The sequence below is a fragment of the Crinia signifera genome, chromosome 6 (assembly GCF_055691185.1).
Source record: "Crinia signifera chromosome 6, ASM5569118v1, whole genome shotgun sequence".
Classification (NCBI taxonomy): Eukaryota; Metazoa; Chordata; class Amphibia; order Anura; family Myobatrachidae; genus Crinia; species Crinia signifera.
This window is the reverse complement of record NC_139222.1, coordinates 164,657,705-164,675,296: the sequence shown is the minus strand read 5'-3', so window position 1 is coordinate 164,675,296 and position 17,592 is coordinate 164,657,705. Positions and strand designations below refer to the sequence as shown.

Sequence of the window (17,592 nt, the reverse complement as noted above, 5' to 3'; positions counted from 1 at the left end):
CGAGAATGTGTATGAGGTTTCACATTTCATTTGTAGAAGGCTCCTACCCTAGGCATGATACATGTACCTTCCTCGGGTTCTGGACTTTTTCATTGTGGTGGGAAGTCAAAGTTATCAGTATGAGCTTATTTTTAAATTATGTAATTTGCTCATTTAAATAAATGATATATTTTGTAAGACCTTTGTTTTATTTCCTCTCAGGCCGTGTCTCAGTTTCTTTCCAGCCAGTGGTTCTTTTGAAGCCAACCCTCCATTTAGTGAGGAGCTCATGGATGCCATGGTCACTCATTTTGAGGTACAGGGAAAAACTTTTCTCTGACAGTTGTTTTGTACCCAGATTGTTATTTCCTTTTCTAAGGGATTTCTTTGTCTGCAGACCCTCCTGGATACGTCAGACCAGCCTCTGTCTTTCATAGTGTTCATTCCCGAGTGGAGGGAGCCTCCTACACCTGCCCTCACCCGTATGGAGGAAAGTCGTTTCAAGCGGCACCAGCTGGTGCTCCCTGCTTTGGAGCATGAATACCGCAGCGGTTCTCAGCACGTGTGTAAGAGGTATGCATATCTGCCTTATCTAGAAGCTTTTGTGGGTATGGGCTAAGTGATGTGGTTGATTGTAGCGCTAGTTATTTCGTTTCCCTAAATTGACCAAATTGTGTTCGGCTTAATCCAAGTCTGATGATTTATGCAGAACTTAATGTTTCCATGCCTGAAAATGACCAAGATGACAAATTTGTGGTGACCTGAATGGATCTGGCTGCACAGTTCTCTTGCTAATCTTCTGGAATCTATATTAAAATAACTTTTCTGGATATTAAAAGACCATTAATACTGAAATAAAGCAAGTTTTAATTAACTTCACGTGTGTAGAGTCAGTGGTCCTGGGGAGCTTTTCAATACATATTTTAGACTTTTAGGTAAATTTACTAAAGCTTTGAAAAGTGGTGAGGTTGCCCATAGCAACAAATCAGATTCTAGCTATCATTTCTCTATTGCATCCTAGAAATGATAGAATCTGGTTACAATGGGCTTTAGCACTTTTTAGAAGCTTTAGTAGATTAACTCCTTTATGTCAGTTATTCCATTCACGGACAAATGAATAAGGTACTGACCATCTAATATGGATATGCTTTGCTATGCAAAGTTAGAGAACAGGAAAAAGAAATACAAAATATAATAGGAATGTGAGTGGCCTGTTGGATGGTGGTAATGGTATTCCCACAGCTTAGTTGGGTCCTTTATTTTTAGTTATGCCAATTTGTGTATAAGAAGTGTTACTATATTTTGTGCTAGATTCATTATTTGTGGGTATTTAGTTCCTTTTGTGCAAGACCTTATTTTATTGTCTGTTGTATAAAAGGCTGGACACCACATGGCTATAGCTGCTTAAGGTGAAGCTTAACTTACCCAGAGCACCCTGAGACTTCCAGAATACTCACTTCCCCTTGTCTTCACTGATCCAATTAAAAGACCCTAGTTTTAGCCAATGTTTAAGTCAAAAATGTCTGCTATCACATAACAATGGTCAGTCATAGAAACATAGAATTTGACGGCAGATAAGAACCACTTGGCCCATCTAGTCAGCCCCTTTTTTCTCTGACATGCAGCAGGGACCACTGGAATCACATCGGGTATTAGAGCTGGGAATGCTGGGAGCTAGGCACTTCTTAATAATAATTAGGGGATACTGGCTCCTCCCCTCTAAGACCCACAATCCCCCAGTGAGAAAATTGTGCCAGGGAGTTAGGTCACAGTTTTTTCTGCTCCTGCACATTTTTCTAGCTTTGGCTTTTCAATAGAATTTTTTCATCTTTACTTGATAGAATCCCTTCCCCACCTACTAAAAGGTGTGGGTCCGGGCATTCAGCGCCCCTGGAGTTCCAGGTCGTCAGTCAGGACCTCACTAAAGGTGCCTGCCTGCACGGGTTCCGTGCTCCTGCCGCCCCTCCAGCAAAGGGGACGCCAGTCACGAAGGAAGCCTCCGGTGGTGAGTAGAGCGCTGAGCGCACTTGCCACACGCCGTCCCCCGCTTCTCCGTCAGCCGCGCTGTGCGCGGGTCTCTGCAGCGAGTGAGGCGCCGCCATCTTGCAAGGCGCGTATTGCTGTACTATACCACGCGGCTGTAATAAGTGCCGGAGGTATTGCAGGTGAGCGCTAGCAAGCGGGTGTCTCTGGACGTTGTCAGAACGCCACAGGTTGGCTAAGCAGAGAGAGAGGGGACTCGCTGTAAAACGGAGGCCGGCATGGCGCGGCCATTACACAGATACACAGTAAGCTGACTCTTTCCTGTTCACAGGTTACTGCAGCTTGGAAGGCTCTAAAAGTTTTATTGCTGACACAGTGTTTTGCGCTGTATTGTCACTAATAGGGCTCATTCTCCTCCAGGTCTCACAGAACCCTGAGGTTTTTGGCTTGTGAGAGGTGTATCTGTACTCAGTGTGTGTGTGTGTTTGCACCTGTATCGCGCGCTGGTGTTGGACCGGGCGAGCGGGGATCATGACGGGCAAATCCAAAGCCTCTCAGAAGGTTTTTGCTTGTACTGTCTGTTCAGCTAAGTTTTCTCAATACACAGCTGAGGGTAATGCCACTGTTTGTCAGTCATGTTCAGGTGCTGAATCTGCATCACTGGCGGGGTCTCAGGCGCCCCAGTGGGCCTCTACCTTAGTGGGTACTATGTCAAAGCTCACTTCTGAATTGGCGCTGGCTCGCAGAGCGGAGCCATCTTGGGCTACAGCCCTAGCAAGGTCGGTGGAGGGGTTAGCTAACTCCATGTCCAGACCAGAGAGGCCTTCTACATCTAGCAATAAGCGACCTTATCAGGCTATTATTGTGGAAGATGATTTGGAGGAGGAACAAGATCCATTTCACGAAATGGAGGATGGTGAATGGGAAGAGGTTCAGGATGTCATTCCTGAGGGAGAGCCGACTCCTTTAGGGATAGAGGCTCTCATTATGGCGGTAAAGGAGGTTCTTCGTTTACCGGAGGATCCCAGACCAGAGCCACAGGAGTTTGATCTGTTTGGAGGGGTTCAGAAGACATCAGTGGTCTTTCCTTGTCCAAATCAGGATCAGCTTCTGGCTGCATGGAAGAATCCGGACAAACGTTTTCAGATTCCCAGACGCTTCCCTTCTCTGTATCCTTTTGAGCCTGCGGCCCTAAGCAAGTGGGAGACTCCACCTCCGGTGGACACCTCAGTTTCCCGTCTGTCCAAGAAAACAACACTGCCAGTCCCAGGGGCTTCAGCCTTGAAAGATCCCTCAGATAGAAAAATGGAGGCTACTCTCAAGGCCATTTATGTAGCGGCAGGGACTCAACTCAGACCGGCAATAGTCTCGGCCTGGGTAAATAGGGCAAATGTTAAATGGGCAGAGCTAATCATTGAAGGATTGGAATCAGGTATGCCTATAGATGAGATTCGTTGCTTGGCTGAACATGTTAAGGAGTCTGCTATGTTCTTAGGAAGAATATCCGCTAGCGCCATTTCTGCACGGCGGGCCCTCTGGCTTCGCTCTTGGCAGGCGGACGCGGAGTCTAAAAGGGCTGTGGAGGGTCTTCCCTTTTCCGGGGACATCCTTTTCGGGCCTGAATTAGACAAATGGATCTCACAGGCGACGGGAGGGAAGTCGGCATTTTTACCGTCGGCTGCTCCTCCTCCTCCCAGAAGACAGTTCGCAGGTCCGTCTTTTCAGTCCTTTCGGACTCAGCGCACCTTTCGGGGGAGAGGAAGAGGTTTCCAGTCCTCTAGAGGGTCCAGAGCCAGAGCCCGCCCTCAGGCTGCTCCAAGAGCCCAGGAACCTAAGCCCCAGCAGAAGCCGGTGGCATGACGGTTTACCAGCTTCAGTCAACAGTTTACCAGTGGGTGCCCGTCTGTTGGCCTTCGGAACCCAATGGTTCTCCCTTTCGGAGGATCCTTGGGTTCGCAGAGTGGTATCAGAAGGGTACCGGATTCAGTTCGACTCCACTCCTCCGGTTCGATTCTTCACAACGGCTCTGCCAACATCTCAGGAAAAGAGAACGAGCCTGCTAGAAGCCATTCGGATCTTGCTGGAGGCTCAGGTCATCATGCCGGTCCCAGCAGCTCAAAGGAACACAGGGTTCTACTCAACCCTCTTTGTAGTCCCCAAACCGGATGGGTCAGTCAGGCCCATTCTCAACCTGAAGCCTTTGAATCTGTTAGTCTCGTATCAACCATTCAAGATGGAATCAATCCACTCAGTGATTGCTTCTTTGGAGCCAGGAGAGTACATGATATCATTGGATATCAAGGATGCTTACCTACACATCCCGATTTGCATCCCTCACCAGGCCTTTCTTCGTTTTGCCATCGGTCGGGATCATTTTCAGTTCAGGGCTCTGCCCTTCGGATTATCTTCAGCGCCCAGAGTATTCACCAAGACTCTATCAGTAGCAGTCGCATACCTCAGATGTCAAGGGGTGACAATAATTCCCTATCTCGACGATCTCCTAATCAAGGCCCCATCGAGGGAGTTACTGGAGAGTCATGCGAGGTTAACCACTCAGACGCTCACCAGCCTGGGGTGGATAATGAATTTCAAGAAATCTTCTTTAGTTCCATCCAGGAGGATCTTGTTCCTAGGCCTTTGGCTAGACACGGAGTCTCTGAGAATCTTCCTGCCGGAAGACAAGATCCAGGCTATCTTACACCTAGTGCAGAGGATCCTACTTCCACAGAGGATCAGCCTCCATCTGTGCACTCAGCTGCTAGGGAAGATGGTGTCAGCCTTCCCAGCTCTGACGTGGGGACGTTTCCACTCAAGACCGTTTCAGTTGGATCTTCTCAGAAAGGGTGCGGGCTCGCACCTGAATCTGCACAAAAGAATCCTCTTGTCGGCCGAGGCAAGACATTCACTACTGTGGTGGAGACACAGAAGGAATCTAACAGAGGGTCGTCGGTTTGCAGTCCAGGACTGGATTGTATTGACAACGGACGCAAGTCTACGCGGCTGGGGTGCCGTGGTACTTCATCTCTGCCTCCAGGGCAGGTGGGACCTGCAGGAGAGGCACTTGTCCATCAATGTGTTGGAGATCAGAGCCATCTACAATGCTCTGTTGGAGGCTCAGGAGTTCCTTCAGGGTCAACACATAAAGATAAGGTCGGACAATGCCACGGCAGTCGCCTATGTGAACAGGCAGGGCGGCTCGAGGAGCAGCATGGCCATGAAGGAGGTAAAGAAGGTTCTTCAGTGGGCAGAACGATCAGGAGTAGTTCTGCTAGCAGTGTTCCTTCCAGGTCGGGAAAATCTAGAGGCCGACTTCCTCAGCAGGGAGGACCTTCACCCAGGCGAGTGGTCTCTCAACCCCGAGGTGTTTCGGGAACTCACCGACAGGTGGGGAGTTCCCGAGGTGGACCTGATGGCGTCTCGAAAGAACCACCAACTACCAACGTACGTGGCGCGTACAAGAGACCCTCAGGCCATAGCGGCGGACGCTCTGTCGACCCCGTGGGAGTTCAGCTTCGTCTACCTGTTCCCGCCACTTCCACTTCTGGGCCAAGTACTGAAGAGACTCAAGAGGGAGCCAGTGCAGGCTATTCTCATAGCACCCTGGTGGCCTCGCAGGACATGGTTCTCAGACATCCAGATGTTACTGGCAGACGAGCCAGTTCGGTTGCCCCTCAGACCGGATCTGCTCCTTCAGGGACCCTTCTTTCATCAGAATCTGCCACAGCTACATTTGACGGCGTGGCTGTTGAGACCGAGGTCTTGCGGGAGAAGGGAATTCCAAGAGCGGTAATCCCTACGATGTTAAGGGCCCGGAAGCCCGCCTCAGCAGCGCATTATCACAGAATATGGCGCTCATATGCGGGTTGGTGCGAGGGTAAGGGCTGGCCATTCCGGATATTCAAATTGTCCCGCCTTCTGTTGTTCTTACAGAAGGGGTTGGATGGAGGTCTGAGACTGGGTTCTCTCAAGGTCCAGGTCTCGGCCTTGTCTATTCTCTTTCAGAGGAGATTGGCCCTCATTCCTGAGGTACAAACATTTTTTCAAGGGGTTCTCCGAGTTCAGCCTCCCTTCGTGCCTCCCACAGCTCCTTGGGATCTGGACTTGGTACTAGCCTTCTTGAGGTCTGAGACATTTGAGCCACTGAACAGGGTGGAACTGAAGTTCTTGTGCTGGAAAACAGTTCTTTTACTGGCCCTGGCCTCAGCTCGCAGAGTTTCAGAGCTGGGTGCTCTGTCATGCAAGCCCCCTTATCTAATTTTCCACGAGGACAGAGCAGAGCTGCGTACCCAGGCAGGGTTCCTTCCGAAGGTGGTATCCTCATACCACATAAACCAGCCTATCGTGGTTCCAGCTTTTCAAGGAGAATCACCGGAGCAATCCTCCTTGGACGTGGTCAGGGCTCTTCGGATTTACGTCAAGAGAACCAGGTCTATACGCAAAACGGATTCTTTATTTGTTCTCTATGACGCATTACGCAGGGGGTGGCCTGCGTCAAAACAGACAATTGCACGATGGATCAAGTGGACGATCCGTAGTGCTTATCTTCATGCGGGACAGGTGCCTCCTGTCTCCGTAACAGCTCACTCTACCAGATCGGTGAGTACGTCGTGGGCTGCTGAGAGAGGGGCTACCATCTCTCAGTTGTGCAGAGCGGCCACTTGGTCGTCTCAGAACACGTTTGTTAAGTTTTACCAGTTCGATACTTTTGCAACTTCAGCTTCAGCTTTTGGTCGTCTGGTCTTACAGAATCCCCAGCACTCTCCCTCCCGGGGCTTGGTCTTTGGAACCTCCCCGATGTGATTCCAGTGGTCCCTGCTGCATGTCAGAGAAAAGAGGATTTTGGTACTTACCGGTAAATCCATTTCTCTGAGATCAGCAGGGACCACTGGACACCCGCCCGGCTGTTGGATTCTGCCTGTTGTGGTTGCTGTTGCAGCCCGGTCCGATACCTGCGTGTTGTATGTATGGTTGTGTTATGGTTTTGTTCTGTAACCCTTTCCTCTGGTGGGCCAATTTCCTCACTGGGGGATTGTGGGTCTTAGAGGGGAGGAGCCAGTATCCCCTAATTATTATTAAGAAGTGCCTAGCTCCCAGCATTCCCAGCTCTAATACCCGATGTGATTCCAGTGGTCCCTGCTGATCTCAGAGAAATGGATTTACCGGTAAGTACCAAAATCCTCTTTTAAACATGTTACTTCAAACCATATTTGATCCTTATTTTTTTGTAAGGATATCAATCATCCTATCCCAAGCATGTTCAAATTACTATACTGTATTTGCCTCTGCCACCTCGTATGGGAGGCTATGCTACTTATCTACTACCCTTTCTCTAACATCCTGACCTGATGTTACATATATCAAGTTTGTCAAAGTATGGCAGCTTTCACACCTATACAATATATTGTTGTTAGTACTGTAGTTTCTTTATGCCAAACAACATCTCTTTTAGGTATAGTGGCCCTTCATGATTATTAATGGTTCAGGCATTCATGACTTCCAATGTTTTTTTTTCTCATTTAAAAACCCTGTGTATTCTGCAGAACGTTTCCATCTCTTCAGCATGCTGCCACCACTACTACCATCCCAACTACATACTGACACTTCATTATCCCCATCATATCCTATTCAAGCCACATTTACTACTTCCATTTTTTTTAACCCTTTTGAATGCTAATGTTGCTGTGAGAGATCCTCAAAATATCCTCTAAATATGCCAACACCGCTCGCAGCAACTGTTCTTTTTTTGAGTGCAATATTTAACTATACTTCAGGTAATTGACTGGGCTGTATTTGCATTTATTTATTCATTCTAAAAGAACAGTCGCTGTGAGCGACTCTGGCATTTTTAGCGTATATTTTAAGGATCTCTCACAGCAATGTTAGCACGCAAAAGGGTTAATACCTCCCTTATATTTGCAACTGGTATACAGTAGTGTTTTGTTCCGTATTTCTCTTTTTCTATAGTATAGCCTTTATTTGTGAATTCTTATGCTGTGATGAACACAAATGTCATTATCAATCTTTATTATAACAGTCTACATATTCCATTCTTATCAGTTCACCTAATATGCCACCTCCAATGTACTTGCTTTTCTTTTTCTTCTGCCTTCTCTCTGATCATTCTGTTTTCTTGACCTTTTATTTTCTTCACAGAGAGGAACTGTATTATAAGGCTGTCCACAGCACTGTAGTGTTGTTTCTTCAAAATGAAGCTGGCTTTCAGAAATGGACACCCACTCCAGAGCATGTTCAAGATTTATGTGAAGTATATAAGCAGTCTGGACAGTCGTCCAGTTCCTCCGAGAGTACCGAGAGGGAGGCCACGCAAGAGGAAGGCACCAGCAAGGACAGTATGAGTAATTAAAGACAGATATGAGCACAGAAGTTACTTTGGGCAGTACATGAATTAATGAGAAGACCTGAGCATAGTTCTCCAATACTATAGGACATAAATATGACCTTTCCTTTAAAGTCAGAACAAGGAACTCCCGTGGACTGAAAAGTAGACTGTGAGAATCCGTCAGTTACTGAGGGCTGGTTGAGGGCATTGCTGCAGTTTGGCAGAGCTATGACTTCTGTCAGTCCTATGAATCTTTGTAGTCATGTTACCCCTCCATAGCACTGAGAGCGTTTTCCCAGTCTGATTAGTAATTGGTGGCGGATAATATATAAGGTCACAATGACCACGTGCACTACATCTGTAGGAAAATGTGGTAATTAAACGCTACCATGTGAACAATGGGATGATGCATTATTCTATATGAAGGTGTTGGACAGAGGAAACTCACCTATGTTGGAAATTAAGTGTGTGTGGTGCACTGCTCTTGTGTGTGGCATTGTAGATACAGACACCTCCTCAGTGCTAAGGGGATGTCTGTAGCTTTCCTGTGTATATAGCTCTATGTATTTGCTATCAGCAGAATATTTGGTGTTGTGACCTTTCTGGCAGAGACCTGGGGATCTGCATGTTTTATTCTCCCCTCCTCATCTGTGTATGTATGTCTGTGTGTGCTTTATTTCCCCCCCGGTATTGTGATTGGTGCATGTTTATGTGCTAATTACTCCTTGTAATTAATTTAATGTCTAACCATTTTATTACTTTTATCAAACAGTAAAAGTCTATTTTTGATTTGTGTCTCAGAGTATTAAGTAAAAACAAAACTTGCACCCAGAGAAATAAAATTCTTCCAAAGTGCATATAGTTCGATATATCGTTATGTATGATTCAAGCCTAATTGTGCCCCAAATGACTTGCACCAGTATGGAGGATGCTTCTGGGGCCCTTCCCACAGCAGTATGGTCTCACAGAAAATGGTTTCTATGTAAACCTAGCACTCATGCAAATATGTACTCTTCTTATCATCTTAGCAATGATCATTTTGCTGTAACTAGTATTACATGCAGCTTAAATGTCAGCATGTAGGCATCCTGTGGGATCCCTGTGTGTTTGTTATACCCACCTGCTGTCCCCTGTGATCTAAAGCCCTGCTATGGTTTTCATATGTTTGCACTTCAGTACTTGTTCTTGCTTACAATAGATCACACAGCGACCTCTGATAATGATTTCAGATCAACACATTATGTCAGATAATAAAATACAAATAAACGGAATATACATGAATGGAGTGGCTATATGGAAGATAGCCTTATCTTTGTCAATTTACAATATTCTTAATCATCAAACATAATACAGTTGCCATTCTGGGACTTTATCCAAAGGTTGACATTTGAAATACGTTTAACATTTTTTTATGTCTATAGCTTCTTTGCTTCGTTCCTATGTTCCTTGTCTTTATTACCTCAGACAATATTCGGGTAAACATAATACACCTAGCACTAGCCCACCATAACCCCTATCCAGCAGCCTGCATAGAATAATCTGACAAAACACAGCTGTGTGTCATGCTGTCCGCACTCTATTTTTGTACAATAATAAGTATGTCAAAACAGGATTTAATACAAAGGTAAGTAACATTTGTCAAAGGATGCTCTTCCTTTATTAGAAGGAATAATGCACCTCCTACTGTGAATCAGAGATTAGAAGTCAGCAATCAATGAGATCATTTAAAAGTACAGAGGGCCTTATTCTAGTTCACTCTTTCTGACAAAATCCTTCTTAGATGGACAAAACCATGTGGGGCAGATGTAACATGTGCAGAGAGAGAGTTAGATTTGGGTGGGGTTTTACTTCAAAGTGATATCTATATTTCAGTGTAAAAGTAAAGCAGCCAGTATTTACCCTGCACAGAAACAAAATAACTCACCCAAATCTAATTATCTTTGCACATTTTACATCTGCCCCCCCTGCAGTGCACATGGTTTTGTCCATTTAAGAAGGATTTTGTCAGAAAGAGTGAACTAGAATAAGGCCCAGAGTTCTGTGACCTGAAGAATCAGCCTATAACAACTGATCATAAAGCTATTTTACATGTAAATCATTTTTCTGTATTTATACCAGAGGTTCTCAATACATCCTAAAAGTCCAGGTGGTACTTATGTGTTAGTTGGGCGCCTACTAAGCTATTTGCTTAGTTTTCCACATCCCCTCGTGGGGCTCGTTACGCTCGCTGCGCTTGCCACACTATATAAAATCAACTCCATGCCGACATGGATAGTGTGGGTAAGAGCGTACTAACTATAGTGGGCACCCAACTAACATATAAGTACCGTCCAGGTTTTAAGTATATCCTTGCTTGGCCACAGGTGACTTAACTAGTATATCAGTCACCTGTGCCAAACTATGGATATACTTAAAACCTGTTCGGGTGCCTTGAGGACTGTGTTTGGGAATCTCTGGTCTGAGTGTGCTGATGCTTTGTGGAAGGATTTATAGGTCACATACTGGATATGAGGTGACTTCTAGTAATGTAACATAGTCCTTATGGTGCCCACACATGGTGTAGTTCAAAATGCATTGCGTGTAGATCACATCGCACCGCATTTCTTTTAGCTTGCGATACGCGCTCCCATGCATCGCATATTGCAAGACAAAAAGTAGATCGTATCGCATCTAATTCAAATCGCACACTGTTTTAGCGTATCACATGCGATGCAATCTAGTACAAAACTTACCGTGTGTGGGTACCGTTATAATGCAGAGAATTCCAAATAGTGTTTTGATGTCATTCAAGTATATTATAAGCATTGACCATAGGATATTATTTACAGGAGTCATGTGAATATGCTAATATTCTTAACGGCAGAACCTGATATATTTTATCCTCTATATTATAAATCCCCTTCCCTATTGTGTGAGACTAGAGTGCATGTTTTCAGAAGTGCAACTGTTGCCGATAGCAACTGAGTCTAGCTATTATGTTCTAGAAGGAGCTAGATAAATAAGTAGAATCTGATGGGTTGCTATAGGCAGCATCTCCACTTGTCATATTTTGCACTTTAGTAAATATACGCCTATGAATTGCTACTCTGATGTCAAGTCCATTTGTTAAATATGATGTACAGTATAGCAAGCAGTGTATGTCACGTTCAGTTTGCTACATAAGTGATGTGGAGGCTAATAAGTGTCATTGGAGATTACCAGATGTCTTCGATGTATGCAACTATGGGCTTTATAATGTGTTAAGAATTTGTTTATGTTACCACTTAATACCACTGTCCTCTGGTTTAAAAATGAATTCATCTGAACAAGCAATATGGCAGCTACTACTCATTTTAATAAATGCAAATATGCCAAAAGCACTTTACCCTTGCTTTGCTCAATGTATCATTCACGTTCATTGCCAAACATGGCTGTTAAATCACCGCTTTGTAATGTATTTCTGCATTGGCACTAGCAGACCTTTCAGAATTCTAATCCTTTAGCAGGCTGCAATATGATCCTGGACTAAGCACGCTGATACTGTCAGAATACAGTGATTTATTAGAGACACATCACATACAATGGGAACACTTTCATTTCATTCTAATAAAGGGTTGAAGGCAGTAATGATGTGATAAGGAATTTGTATTTCCCATTGAATACATTATGATGGTGTCTGAACTCTGTTCTGCTTCAAATTGGCTGTATGACAGTATGTGGAGGTTTTGTTGTGGGCAGTTATTCAACTCCAAATAAGCGGAAGTGCCGCTGAATGGACCTGCAGCAGGAGAATTTGAAAATAACAAAATTCAAAAGTTAGGGCATCTTTTGATTTATCTTCTTTAAATTCTCCTTCGACGGGTCCTCTCAGCAGCACTTCCTGGACTGTGACACTGCAGAATCTGCCTGCCCTGCCATGACGCAGCACCCACACCCTTGGGTGCTCAGTGCCGCCTTGACCCCGCCGCTGCCTAGGTTTATATATTTTTTTAATTACTCTCCTGCCCCCACAGCTCCCCGGAAATTTACATGGGATAAATTGCATGCAAAAAATGGCACATCAAGTGCCAAACCGTTTGTGAAAGCTGCTGGGGAAGCTCAGGGGAAATTGGGTCTGACTTGTTCTCGGGACATGTCAAAATAGTGTAATTCATTAATTAATTACATTTCATAAATCAATCAAGAATTTAAGCTCTTATAGAATGTGATCCCATCATGGTCCCAATTTCCAACTTTGGGGATTTATTAAAATCAGTAGGAACAATTTTTTAGATTTTTGTTGTCAAAATAAAATCAGTTTTCATAATCCGTTTTATTGATAAATACTGGAGTTATATAACCTATGAAAGCACGTAAAAATTGGTTTAAATTTGACTTACCCCAACTTTCAACCTCTATTGACTGAGCTGCAAATGCAATTTAAATAAAATAGAAAAGTGATATAGGGAGGGCAACACAGTCAAATTCTGAACAATTTATTAAAAATATAAAAGCACTTAATATATATATATATTGTGCCAGATGCACTAAGCTTCAAAAAGTGGAAACATGGAGAGTGATAGACAACAATCAGCTCCTAACGGACATTTTTCAAACAGTCTGTGACATCTTAGTATTAATTCCACTTGTCACTAATAGGGAATAATGTTGCGCTCCCTAAATCACATTTTTGTTTTCTAATTTTAGGGTGACATTCCAGAGCACCATATGGTTAGCAGCATACTAGTGAAATACTAGGTGTGTGACCCACTGAGATAATTATCAGATATATTATTGTTCTGCGCCCAATTAATTTACTATTTCTGAAATTTAAAAAAGTTTATAGTACATTTATTATTAAGTTATATGCCTTTGAACGCAGCAATTTATTAAGAACCAGCCTAAGATGTGGGGTCTTACTTTGCACCCATGGCAGCATTTATTATACCAAATCTAAATTAAATTTGAGATTGTAAGGTACAATTTTTTCAAAAATGATTTTGATTTTATATGAAATGTCATTTTGTGCACATCGTCTGTTTATGTGCAATTCACAGACCTCATAATACTTGGATTATGCCTTAACACCTGTCATTTTTCTATTAGCGGCAAATATGTTCTTCAGTGTAGCCCTCACGAAAAAAAACACCACATTGGTGCATGGAGTGATGTATATGAAAGTCTCTGCTGTATATTGTACATAGTAGATAAATATCACCTCCTCATTCCCCATGCAATACTGCTTAAGCTCCTCCTACATCTTTAAGACATATCAAAAATGGTAATTTTTTTTTATACTGATGGCGCCTACTTTCCTACAATTATTACTCAATATTAATTTAAAATTACTTTAATTTGCACCATGCGTTTTGAACTAGATCTCATCACATCTAGTTCAAAATTCATGCGATATGCTAAAGCATCGTCATGTGGTCTAGTCCAAAACGTACGCGCTGCACACTTTTTGTACTATTCGATGTCATGTGTCGGGGGCACGTATCCCAAGCCCATAAGGCACTGTGTGTGGGTGCCTTCAGGGGGCATCACTACACTTGACTTTTTCTCTGCTGTCAAAAATCATAAATCGGAGTCTGTATTTCTTGCAAAGCCTCTGAGTATGGATCTACTATGAATCTACACTGGCAGCTTCTACACTGGCAGCTTAGAGATACATACCAAAGCCGCAACAAGCAAGTGGATCTGTAGACAGTAATATAGGTCGATGCATGTGTATAAATGTAATATTGTTCCAGAAATGGCAGAAAGTCACAGCCATAACCACAACTATTTATGACATAGAATTCAGGCTTGTTTCAACAACATCCATAGACGGGAACTGGATATCAACAGCTGTTTTACATAGAATGAGGATTTTCTTCAAGTTAATATTGAGGTTAGAAAAATCTTCTCTCCTCACATGCTAATCTGCTGCAAATGAATGAAAGTGAGAATGGTGTATGTAATGATGTTGAAATAAGGCATTTATACCCTTTTCACACCAGCCTAAATTCCCGCAACTAGCGATTGTGTGAAAGGTCCCCGGGCCAAATTCCCAGGAACAAATTGCCGGGATTTGAACCCTGCTAGCTAGCGCAGTTGCTCCCAGGCCCTTCCCGTACTACAGGTCGGTGTGAAAGGTACTTACCAGCTTTCTGTCGATGGCCGTGGTGCTGGAAGTAAGTGTCGCACTCTCTGCGCCGCTGAAATAGCCACCGGGTAACTGCTGGGGACGGAAGAAGAGATGGGGCTGGAGACAGTGCCCCGGTGTCCACAGGCAATGCCCGGTGTCCGGAGGCAGTCCCCGGTGTCCACACGCGGGAGGGAATCTACCTTCAGGTATGGAGTGGGCAGGGTTTTTCTCCCCCCCCCCCCCCCCCTCACACCAGAAAATGCAAGGACTAGGCTGGTGTGAAAGGGGCCAACCCAGAAATGTCCCTGCATTATCCCTGGACTGTATTCTTGGGTAAGTCCCTGCATTTCTGGTGTGAAAGGGGTATTACTTTAAATACAGTTTGCAATGCCTTGGTATAAAAGATTCTATATTTGGGAATAAACACTGTGCTTGTATCTACCAACTGTCCTGAGCCAGGTTCTACTCCTGTGCCTTCAGCCTCCGCTCCCCTGAGCTACAGTAGGTAGTAGTCCTGTGGCTGCATCTACCAACTGCTGCGAGCCAGGAACTAGTCCTGTGCTGCGTCTACGAATTGCCCTGAGCCAAGTTCTAGTTCTGTGCCTTCAGCCCCCAACTGTCCTGAGCCAGGTGTTAAGGTGCCCATACACGGTCTGTTTAACGGATCCGTTTGGGACTTAAATAGTACACATACTTTTGCAGCACATACTTTTTGTACTGTACTATGTGATGCGTGGGAGCACGCATCGCATAGTACAGAACGGAGCCGAACACAACGGAGTGTGTATGGGCTCCTTTAGTCCTGTACCTGCATCTTCCAACTGCCCTAAACCAGGTTCTAGTCCTGTGCCTTCAGCCCCCAACTGTCCTGAGCCCAGGTACTAGGCCTGTGTGGTCATCCTCCAACTGGCTGGAGTTAGTGTATGCATATCCAGTGCTGGTTTTTAAGTGCCTGGAGCCAAGAACTATGGGGAATGATGGGCTTTGTGTGCAGTCTGCACCCTGAAAATATGCATAGAGTATGTATGTATGTATGTATATGATTGAGATATGTATATATATATATATATATATATATATATTATATTGTATTTATAACCATGCTGTAGGTGTAGTGAGCAGCTTCCTATATTAATTAAAAATGAGACTGTTACAATGTTGTTGGGAGCGCTTTTTTGGAGGTAATAAAACAATTTGTGTAATGGAATAAAGTAAATAAAGGTACTTGTTTCCTAGCACGGCGCCCATTGCATCGCATATCATAAGGCATACGATACGATGTTAGCCGATGTTATACAATTTTAAATTGTATACCATCGAATGGTATGCCATTGTATGTATGTATCTCAGATGTTACTTGCAGGGTACTTTCAGCATGTTGCTATGCAGCAGAGTTCTTACTGCTGCCGCTGCTTTGCATGCAGCACTGATAAATCTGACCGTGGCATCCCACTTCCACTCGCGGCTGCTGCTGTTAGTTGTGATGACACCCGGTCGCTGATGTCATTCAATTGTCGGCAGAGTGAGGGGGAGCTGCCGCCGTATTTCCTCTATGTAGAATCCACGCTCGCCAGCCACCAATTAGTTTAATGTATTAGATACACTTTGTCAAGGATAACTGGGCATTTCCTCTCTTGCTTTCTTTTTTATAGCTAAAAACTTTTTTTTAAACAGGAAGTGGTCACTTCTTTTTGGAGGGAACCACATGGTAAAAAGGTTTTTCTTTTCCTTATATAGATTTTTGGCATTTAATTCGGTTTGGCTAAAAAAAAAGGGGGGGGGGATGTTTTGTATACATTTATATTAAAATTATGTGAAGTGTTTAAGAAGGTTCAGATATTTATAAGAAGGCATGTAGATCATGTCTATGTTCAGACCTTGAGGGTCTAATGTTTGGAGTTCATAAATCCATTTTGTTTCTGCTTTTATTAGATTTACATATATGTCTCCTCCTCTCCAGTTTTTCTTTATTTTATCATTGTGAATTGTAATCCAGCAGGATTTTTATTGTTTGGGGTCACTTAGAAATGTTCTTCTTTTTGAAATATAAGCACTGTTCTTTTCAATAAAGATAACATTACATTAATCAGAAATACAGTACACTTGTATTATGCAATGTACATGGGTAATGTGGTAAATGACTATATTAGCTGCAATTGTCTGGTTTTTAAAGGAATATCTACATAGGTGTATAGAGGCCCATTTGCAGCAACTATCACTACAGTGTTCTATTTGTACATTGTGTTTGGTAATCGCTTTAGAAGACTAATGGATGATTTGAAAACCATTGTACTATTATGTTAGCACAGCTGAAAATGGGCTTGCTCCTTAGAGAAGCTATAAAACTGACCTCTAGTTGAGTATCTGGAGCATCACATTTTTGGGTTTACTTATACTCTCCAAATGGCCAGAAAAAGAGAGCTTTCATATGAAACTTGACAGTCTATTTTTGTTCTTCAAAATGAAGGCTATTTCATGCGAGAAATTGCCAAGAAACTGAACATTTCCTATGCCGCTCTGTACTACTCCATTTAGAGGAACAGCACAAATTAGAGTAGTTATTAGTAGTTCTAACTAGAGTAGAAAGAGAATTGGGAGGCCCCGGTGCTCAAGTGAGCAATAAGATAAGTACTCTAGTTTGAGAAATAGACACCTCAGATGTCCTCAAATGCCAGCTTCACTAAATGGTACCCGCAAAATGCCAGTGTCAACATCTACAGTGAAGAAGCCTCTGCGGTCCCAAAAAAGATTTATAAGTAAGTACAACTTTATTTTTTTTATTTTTTTAAGTGCTGAATTTCCTTATGCAGGTACACCACTGATTATCTGGCACCACTTTTACTATGGACACATCAGTTCCCAGTGGAAGTTTGTCCGTGGGGTAGTTAAGCTGTGGGAGGTAGTCAGACTGTGGGAGGTTTAGATGCTGAAAAGTAAAACAATTAAGTAAAAGGTATATGGCAGAAATTATGGGTGACATTTAATAGGATGCGAGTTTTAGTAACATTTCAAAATTGCCCATTGTTGCACTTTTTGAAATCGCATTTTTCTGCAACAAATTTGCATATTTAATTAGATGCGTGTTCCGGGCAAAAAAGTGCGATAATGGGCGATTTTTAGTCATGAAAATGTGCGAATTTCAGGAACTGTGCGAATTTTGGTTTAAATTTTTTTTATTTTTAAATGGCGTGGGGTCCCCCCT

The 17,592-nt window shown here is 43.5% G+C and overlaps 1 protein-coding gene across 5 annotated transcripts in view; it reads left to right on the top strand.

Annotated features, from left to right (window-relative positions):
* PCIF1 (phosphorylated CTD interacting factor 1) overlaps positions 1 to 9,091 on the top strand; it is a 54,370-nt gene extending 45,279 nt beyond the window's left edge. For all 5 annotated transcript variants that reach the window (XM_083147893.1, XM_083147895.1, XM_083147892.1 and 2 more), the window contains 3 exons: positions 202 to 295; positions 377 to 552; positions 8,116 to 9,091. In XM_083147893.1, the coding sequence (XP_083004019.1) occupies positions 202 to 295; positions 377 to 552; positions 8,116 to 8,326 (481 nt within the window). In that variant the 3' untranslated portion in view covers positions 8,327 to 9,091. The remainder of the gene's footprint in view (positions 1 to 201; positions 296 to 376; positions 553 to 8,115) is intronic.
* The last annotated feature ends 8,501 nt before the right edge of the window (positions 9,092 to 17,592 follow it).